The sequence below is a fragment of the Staurois parvus genome, unplaced genomic scaffold, assembly GCF_062004578.1.
Source record: "Staurois parvus isolate SC_StPar_1 unplaced genomic scaffold, SC_StPar_1.0 ptg001188l, whole genome shotgun sequence".
Lineage (NCBI taxonomy): Eukaryota > Metazoa > Chordata > Amphibia > Anura > Ranidae > Staurois > Staurois parvus.
The window spans coordinates 529,239-538,657 of record NW_028318984.1 but is presented as its reverse complement, the minus strand read 5'-3'; the positions used below and the strand labels follow the sequence as shown (position 1 = coordinate 538,657).

At 38.3% G+C, this 9,419-nt stretch overlaps 1 protein-coding gene across 1 annotated transcript; it reads left to right on the top strand.

The window, feature by feature from the left end:
• Positions 1-922: 922 nt before the first annotated feature.
• LOC149438503 (uncharacterized) lies at positions 923-8,409 on the top strand. Its single transcript, XM_089659776.1, has 5 exons — positions 923-964; positions 4,070-4,129; positions 4,326-4,345; positions 6,825-6,848; positions 7,209-8,409. The coding sequence occupies exon 5, from the start codon at positions 7,222-7,224 to the stop codon at positions 7,816-7,818; it is 597 nt and encodes a 198-aa protein (XP_089515902.1). The 5' UTR covers positions 923-964; positions 4,070-4,129; positions 4,326-4,345; positions 6,825-6,848; positions 7,209-7,221; the 3' UTR covers positions 7,819-8,409.
• The last annotated feature ends 1,010 nt before the right edge of the window (positions 8,410-9,419 follow it).

The window sequence follows — 9,419 nt, the reverse complement described above, 5'->3', positions numbered from 1 at the left end:
CTTTTGGGAGTTAAAATACATACTTGGATAGAATGCTTTCCTTTTAAACCAGAATTTAGCTTCACTTTAATTCAACCGATTGCACAGGCAAAATGTGTAGGAATGAGAGTGAAGAGCACAATATTGGGGATTTATTGGGGATATTCATTTTTTCTCAGCCCTGTATACTTAAGAATAAGAACATAGAAATATAAATAATGTGTAGAAGAATCTATATAATCCTCACTGGTAATATTAAAAATAGCAAATTCTGATATTATACACCCGCTGCGCTGTCACTTTGAGTGTAGATAGAAAATAGAGAGAGAGAGAGAGAGAAAGATGTACATATAGATATATAGATACAGGATAGATAGATAGATAGATAGATAGATAGATAGATAGATAGATAGATAGATAAAAATAAATACATGTGTCCTTTTTATGGCTATATGTCTATATGCGTCTTTATGAGTATGTGTGCATTTATCTTGTCTAAAAATTAAAAATAAGGATCAGTTTACGTCACATGCAATATCATTGAATATATGTTATATTAATTTATGTATGCTTTGACAGGTCTATGTTTTGGTTTACATACTTGTATTTATGGTCATTACTTTTTTTTTTATTAAGCATGACTTCCAGTAGTTGGTTGGTTACATTATTAGAATTTCATGTCACTCACATGTCTGTTATTACAGAAATCCTCCCACAAAATTGACATAATCATAGCCATTCTACGACAAGTGAAGTGACAATTATTAATCTGCACTTAACTTCAACTGTTCAGTGTTTGCTGAGCAATTATTCTTTATGAGTTCTGTACATCACTGTAATATTTATGTCAGTATAATTTCACAGAACACGCCTTTGCTGGGTTGGATTCCATAGTGTTTAGGTGCTTTGTACACCACCTACTTTAGCAGTATAAATAGATGGCTACAGACACCTGAATTTCAAACTCGATTGGTACCTGCACAGGGTAAGTGGCCTTTCCTATGAACTCATCAACTTTTCAGATGATGCTCAACCAAATGCATTTTATCAATGCTTATGCTGAACAGGGCTTTCTAGCATATTGGAGCAATAGCTATTTTACATATTTGATTCTGCATGCAACTATATACACATAGAACTAACATTAAAATATATATTCTATATGAATAATATGATTTATATATGTTTATATTTATATACCTTTTTATATATATATATATATATATATATATATATATATATATATATATATATATACATACACACACACACACTTTATAATACATATTTGTATGTATGTATATATATATGTATGTAGGATATATACTGGATATATATATTTATTACGTAAGTTGTTACAGTTTTATATATATTTATTGGAGGTTTCTGTTTTATTTTATTGCTTGAGGTGTAATTCACAAAATAACAAATTGAATTACATGTCTATTAAAAAAAAACAACAACTCCATCCTAGCCCATACCTGTGTTGACAGTAATGATTTCATGAGGGGTGTAAACTATTTAACAAGCAAAGCCTTACTAATCCCAGCACTTCAAAAACCGCAACATCAGCCAATAAACTAGGAAGCACTAGCTTACAAATGCTAGTAAAAACGTAGGGATTTTTCAGCCAGCTTGCAGTTTATGGCTTTCTCTTTGTTAAGTCGAAAACATAATTAGACAGCAATTATTAAAATCACATATAAATTCATAAAAATGCATGAGAACACAGATTCCCAGACTGTAGAAGAAGAGCAAGCCACCCAATTACATGAGAATGTTCCATTCCAAGTCTGTATAAACCAGTGGCAAGCTAGACCAGTGTTTTCAACCTTTTTTTCAGACAAGGCACCCTTTAAAGATCTGCACAATTTGCAGGCACCCTTTAAATTTCTCCAGAATCTTGAGGGTGAGGTGATTTTTCAACATGTGATCTGGCAGAAAAGTGTTTTTGTAGCAGATTTTATTTTGTAAGATGTTTCAGGCTGCTTGGCATACAAATTTCAAGACTGGTAAGTAATATTTTGCTGGAAAAGTGAAGACATTGGTGGCCCTGTCATATGGATGCTATCAATCATATGGTGATCCCATCATATGGATGATATCCATCATGCGGTGGTCCTGTTATATGGATATCAAACATATGGTTGTCGTGGCATATGGAAGATACCAGTTATATGGTGGTCCTGTCATATGGATGATATCAATCATATGGTAGTCCTGTCATATGGATAATTCCAATCATTTAGTGGTCCTGTCATATGGATAATACCAATCATATGGTGGTCCTGTCATATGGATAATACCAATAATTTAGTGTTCCTGACATATGGATAATACCAATCATATGGTGGTCCTGTCATATGGATAATACCAATAATTTAGTGGTCCTGTCATATGGATAATACCAATAATATGGTGGTCCTGTCATATGGATAATACCAATCATATGGTAGTCCTGTCATATGGATAATACCAATCAAATGGTGGTCCTGTCATATGGATAATACCAATAATATGGTGGTCCTGCCATATGGATAATACCAATCATATGGTGGTCCTGTCATATGGATAATACCAATAATTTAGTGGTCCTGTCATATGGATAATACCAATAATATGGTGGTCCTGTCATATGGAAGATACCAATCATTTGGTGGTCCTGTCATATGTATGATATCAATCATATGGGGGCCCTATCATATGAATGATATCAATCGTATGGTGGTGCTGTCATGTATCTACATGTTACTTATGACCAAATGAGGAGAAAAAAAAATTCACATGCATCAAGAACTGAGAATATTGGGTCAATTCATTAAATGCTAATATTGGTTGATTCGCCATATTTAGACTTTTCATGTTTTTTGCTGTGCTTTCAAGCCTTTCATACAATTTTACAAAAATCTTGTCCTGACTATACAGCCTAATCAAAGTCCAAATTGGAAGTAATTGGATGCATTAGCAGATTTAGGTGAGCTTGACAAACAAATTAAAGGCAAACTCCATCTTACTTTTGTTAAGCAGTTGCAGCAATAGTTTTTTATATTCCTTATTGGATAAAGGTTTTACATACATACATAAATAAATTCTGACCATTGGAAGCACTGCTCTCAGTGTTCATTTCTGGTGGCAGATGAAAATTAACAAACATACTGGTAGGAACCAGGTGAAAACAAATGCAAAAAGCCTAAAAAATAAAACAAAGCTGCCACTTCTAAAAACTGGGAAACTGCAATATAATACATTGTTGTTTGGGGTGAATAATACTTCTTTAATCTAACTATACAATAAATCAACATTTGTTTGTAATAAATAGTCTCCAGTCACAATGAGTACTTACTCCACTTATTGCTGTCAATAACTGATTTAAATGGAATATATGAGGCACATTCTCACATCCTGTGCTCTCTTTTTATCAAATCTTTGAAATAAGAACTGTCTGTGTGTATATAACCAAACAGATTCGAACTTCTATTCTTCGACTTACTTCTCCTGTTCAGATTTCAGTATAATTATTGTAAATTACCACTGGTATCTGTTTTTCACACCCTAAAAATAAATTAGGTCAAGAATTATTTCTAATTCCAGGGAGGTACCCATAAATTAAAGGGCACTGTTCTGCAGTGTGCTAAAGTTTGAGATTTTATTATGTTTTATGTGTTAATAGTTAAGAGGTTCCAACTCTTGCGCCATGCTTTCCAAAATCCAAAGGAGCTTCTTTTCTCTTCTTTTCTCTTTCAAATTTTTGCTCTATAATGGGCAAGAAAATGACTCATAGCATTTCTACATAAAACTCAACAATTTTATAAGCAGACAAATCCTGATCCTCCAGTAACTTTGGGCTGAATGGAAACAAAAGAATCAGAGAAAAAGTCTGGTATCACGGGGACAGGGTGTCTATTTGTCTGTTTGGAAGTGTTCTTTGTGCTCCATTGCTGTGCATATTCTACTTTGCTTTTCAAAGAAAATACAAGTTTAACAAAGGAAGTGTGGGCTAAAGAATTCATGTGTCTACAGCCTAAAGAGTTTCATCATGTGCGCACTGCTGTATTTTAACTTTAGTGACATTTTCCTGATTTATCTACAGGTTTTACTTTCTCGATCCTTAGAAGGAATCCATAAACCTTATCCACCACAATGGAAGGAGGTAGGAACACTGAATTGACAAAAATTGGCCCTGTGCATGATTTTGCTCACAGGAAATGTGTTCTTGTGGCCCTTAGCAACCAGTCAGTTTATATTTGTCTTTTTTTAAATACATTTAAATACATCACAACATGTTTCATATATTAAGACTAGTATTTTCATTTCAAACATTAATTTCTTGTTGTTTTTACTTCTAGCACCAAACTCATCCAAGAAGGTAAGAACATTGTAGTCATTTAATTGGGATTTTTAATATGTTTGAATATTTTTAGGGTATATGACAGTCAGTGTAATAGCCTTAGTTCAGAATTCATGTAGAGACAATGGAGATATGAAAGCACTGGAAAAGGTTAAAGCTCCGTAAGCAGTTATGTAATATATTGCAGCTTACCAGTCCTTAGATTGGTGGCTGAATTTATTTTCTTTTTTCAGGCTAAGTAGACTTTCTGAAAGTTAAAATCATTACTTGTTGATCCTGTCAGCAAATCTATTGCCCTTTTGACTTCCTCTCAGTAAACAAAAATGTCAAACCATGGTTTCAGTCATTTCAGCTATTTTTTGTTCACTGCAGAACACCTCCATTCTATGCTATGGAGATAATGAGAGGGGGAGGTGTTTGTAGTCTGATTCAGAAGAGCAGCCTAAGATGACAATGATGCTCCTCCTTATCTACAGTGCAGATGTAAGCACTTTCAACCTAGGACAGGGAGTTTGTCACTGGCAGGATCATCAAGTGGAACTAAAGCAAAAATAATGCAGCCACCACATCTAGGGACTGCTAAGCTGTAATATATATTTGTTTTTCGGTTTATGTGTGCTTTAAGGATCCATTTGTGTTGAATATCTTTGACAATACAACAGTACATGGCCTTAATATAGCAGCTGAATGATAAAATGGCTGAACTATTGTGGCTGGCTTTCTTTTTTACCTCTATTTCTAACATCATTTCTAATAATAATGGCACGTTTAGCAAAACAGTACAGTACTCTGTAACAATCAAATCTATCCCTCTTTTCTAATTTTAAATGTGATGTAATGTTTGTGAAACTTTTACTCTTGGGCAATAGACAAGGAAGAAGGATCAAAGAGACCATTAGAAAACCTTAGCTCATTTGTTTTAACTTCCCTGAACAATTGTACTGCAAGCATTAGTTTTTTTTTTAGCATTTTTATATAACTGATATTGGTTAAGAACTCAAAGATAAAAGACACAGGATGTACTACCACCTAAAATGTAATTGCAAAGTAGAGAAGGTGCAGTGGCGCTGCTAGGGTTGGAGTCACCTGGTGTGGTAAAATATGGTGTCAACCCCCCCAATAATGTTTTTCCCATATAACACCCACAGTGCTCTGTCCTGTCGCTGCAGAGTGACAGCAGGATAGAGCAGTAGACAGTGGGCAGGCAAGCACATCGGAATCCCGCCTGTTTAGCCTTCCTCAGTGCCCCGCAGGGTGCTGAGCAGGCTAGTTTCGCACTAGAGAGCACTAGGTACAGATCCACCCATCACCTCTCCTCAGCTATAATCTCTACACTACCCCCCCAACACAACCCCCTCTCCTCTGTCCTCACCCCCCCCCCCTTCCCCAAAGCTCCACCATCCTCCACATGATTACCTTCCTAAAGGCACCTTTCCGTAGCTGGCTCTACTACCTAGCACAGCCACAGCTCCCTTTTCATGTGCATACTCATTTAGAGTTCCCAAACTCCACAACCAGGTAGAAGATAGGGATCACAGTGCAGCTCACCCCGTAACCCCCCCCCCCCCCTTTCTGCCTTTGAACAAGCTGCACTTGTCCCGCCACCTTCCTTGGCCAGCAATGTGTAAATGCCAGTTGTTTCCCTATGCACTGGTTGTTGCAGAGCTACTGAAATGCTTAACAATCCCACCTATCCCCGACATCACAGGTTGGATTTGACAGCTGTACTCTATCTCATTGTGGCTGCACACCCCTCCAAATTGCCCACCAATCCCTTGCTGTGCTGGATGTTCACTGGGTCCAAGGGCAGCACAGTGGCTAAATGGTTAGCACTTCCACCTGGCAGTACTAGGGTTGCTGGTTTGAATCCCAACCACGGCACCACCTGCCTGGAGTTTACATGTTCTCTCTCTGACTGCGTGGGTTTCCTCCGGGTACTCCAGTTTCCTTCTACACTCCAAAGACATGCTGGTAGGTTAATTGGCTCCTGTCTAAATTGGCCCTAGTATGTGTATGTATGAATGTGAGTTAAGGACGTTAGTTTGTACACCCCTTGAGGGTTAGGGACTGATGTGAATGTACAATATATATGTAAAGTGCTGCGTCAATTGATGGCACTATAGAAGTACCTGAAATAAATAAAATGCATGAAAGTCCCACCCAATCTGGGACTGTTGGGAGGTTTGTACATGATGGTGTCACCTCTCTGGCAGGTGTCATCCAGGTGTGATCCGAACCCCCATTATGACACTACTGAGACAATGTTATATGGCAGCTGGCTTCGAGCTGCTGCTTCATGAGAAAATATTTACTAATATTCATATTGTTAACCAGGAAAGAGAAGTTTTTCTGGTGTTCAGTGTTTCTTTATTGCAGTTATCATGACATAAAGAATGCATAAGGCATTGCATATGACTTGTATTATAAGATTGACTAAATTGTCAAAGCAGTTTATGTATTCTAACATTAATCTTATTTTTACAAATTTTGTCAACAGCTCTCTAGCAACAAGCAGACTGGAGTAAGTTCTGTTAATTAAATTATGATTTATTACATACTGCATATGAGCAAGATATTGATTTCAATGGAAAGTTGTGTTTTTAAACCATATTGTGGTAATTACTTACAGTATATGTTTTGTTAAAATGTGTGACCTCATAGAGAACGCAATAGATAGAAGGGAAATCTTCAATGCTTCCTTTTCTTTTTTCATGTTTTTCCAGAATAATGCATGTTGTCCACTAAAGCAATTAGGTCATGCAGATAAATTGACACTATCTGCAGTTGCAGTTATAAATAAATAGAAAAAACTTTAGATGTTCTGTACATAAAAACATTTATTCTGTTTACTTGCTGATATTGTTTTTTATGTGCTTTATAGGCAGGATGGAGTGATGCAGGCCAAGACCAGAGCAGCAATCAACAAAGCCAGGCCAGTGCTCAGCAGAGTGGTGCCAGCGGTCAAACTCAAACCGGCAGCCAGCAGAGCAACAAGACCTGTGGTCAAACCCAAACCAGCAGCCAGCAGAGCAGTGGCCAGACCAGCGGTCAAACTCAAACCAGCAGCCAGCAGAGCAGTGGCCAGACCAGTGGTCAAACTCAAACCAGCAGCCAGCAGACCAGTGGCCAGACCAGCGGTCAAACCCGAACCAGCAGCCAGCAGAGCAGTGGCCAGACCAGTGGTCAAACTCAAACCAGCAGCCAGCAGACCAGTGGCCAGACCAGTGGTCAAACCAGAACCAGCAGCCAGCAGAGCAGTGGCCAGACCAGCGGTCAAACTCAAACCAGCAGCCAGCAGAGCAGTGGCCAAACCAGCGGTCAAACTCAAACCAGCAGCCAGCAGACCAGTGGCAAGGCCAGTGGTCAAACCCAAACCAGTGGTCAGCAGAACAGTAGCCAGACCAGTGGTCAAACCCAAACCAGTGGTAAGCAGAGCAGTGGCCAGACCAGTGGTCAAACCCAAGCCAGTGGTCAGCAGAGCAGTAGCCTGACCAGTGGTAAGCAGAGCATTAGCCAAACAAGTGGTCAGCAAAGCCAGACCAGCGGGCAAACCCAAACCAGTGGTCAGAATCAGACTAGTGGGCAAACCCAAACCAGTGGTCAGCAGAATCAGACCAGTGGGCAAACCCAAACCAGTGGTAAGCAGAGTCAGGCCAGTGGGCAAACCCAAACCAGTGGTCAGCAGAATCAGACCAGTGGACAAACCCAAACCAGTGGTCAGCAGAATCAGGCCAGTGGGCAAACCCAAACCAGTGGTAAGCAAAGCCAGACCAGTGGCCAGCAAACTGGTGGATCTCAACAAGTAGGTGGAAGCTCCTGCAGTAGCAGCAGCAGCAGCGGCAGCCGACAGAACCAGGCTGGAGGTCAGCAGACTCAGGGCAGCAGCGGAAGTCAACAGGGAAGTCAGGACCAGTCATCTTCTTATTACTTTAGGCAAGGAAGAGATAAGCAGCAGTAAACCTGATCGATAATGAAATCTCTGTATTAATCTACTGTTCGTTATTCTTCTTCCTGTATAACCTCTAGAATTAGTAGAATTAGAAGCAAATCACAAAAATAAAATCATGTTATCTCAGCAGCTACATTGTTTTCAATGTGTATTTCTTTCTATAATAATCTAATAGAATTGTTTATCACAATATATTATATGCAATTGAAGAATTTTTCAAAAAACCTAACAATTATATGACCATGACTACATCTAGAGTGATTAATGAAGATTACAGTAGATCTAAAATATTTAAGAATCTGACAAAAGATAGATATAAGTATACAGTTGCCAGGCAAATAATTTTATACCAGTTCTGGGGAACCAGGTGATAACCAAGGATTCCCTCATTTTGGAGGAGTTTCCTTTCACTTCCTATTTTTGCTGTGGGTAAGGAAGTGAAGGGAAGACTCCCCATTGGGATACAGATGACAAAAATAAAACTGACAGGGGTTATAACCCCTCTTACTCTATCCAAAATAGAAAAACAGGTTTTGCCTTTAGTTCCACTGTAATCTTCAACTCCTCAAACAGCCAGTCTGGGTTATGGGAAAAATGTACCGGTATTTATTTATTTCAGGTACTTGTTTCCATATACCAATATACCAATAAGCTATAAACGTTTAGCAAAACAGGCCAACTCTGATATTTATATATAACAGCAGATAATGTGTACAGCGCTGGATTATATTATGGAAAAGTGCAATGCTAGTCATTTAATTTCTTACAAAAATTAACGGTCTATGTGCAACTATATCAGGATAAAAGATTTGCATGGATGGCATCCTTAAAGTTTTACTAAACCCAGGCCTTGCATTCACTATATCTGGTCTCCCACAGTACACAGAACATGGAAGTGCAATTATTTTAGTAAATATAAACTGCTAAATATCTTTTCTCATCAGAAGGTAGAGCAATCTTGTGTCTTCTATCAGTGTTCAACCAAGCACTAGCTAAAGTTTGTAGGAGGAGTTTTCTTTCTCCTCTAGGAGGATACAAAACCCCTGACCTTTGTCTGACCAGTGCTGATTGGCCCGGTGCTAATCACATGCACTCTCCCAAGAAAAAAACCTCCATGGCAATACACACCAAACTGAGCATGTG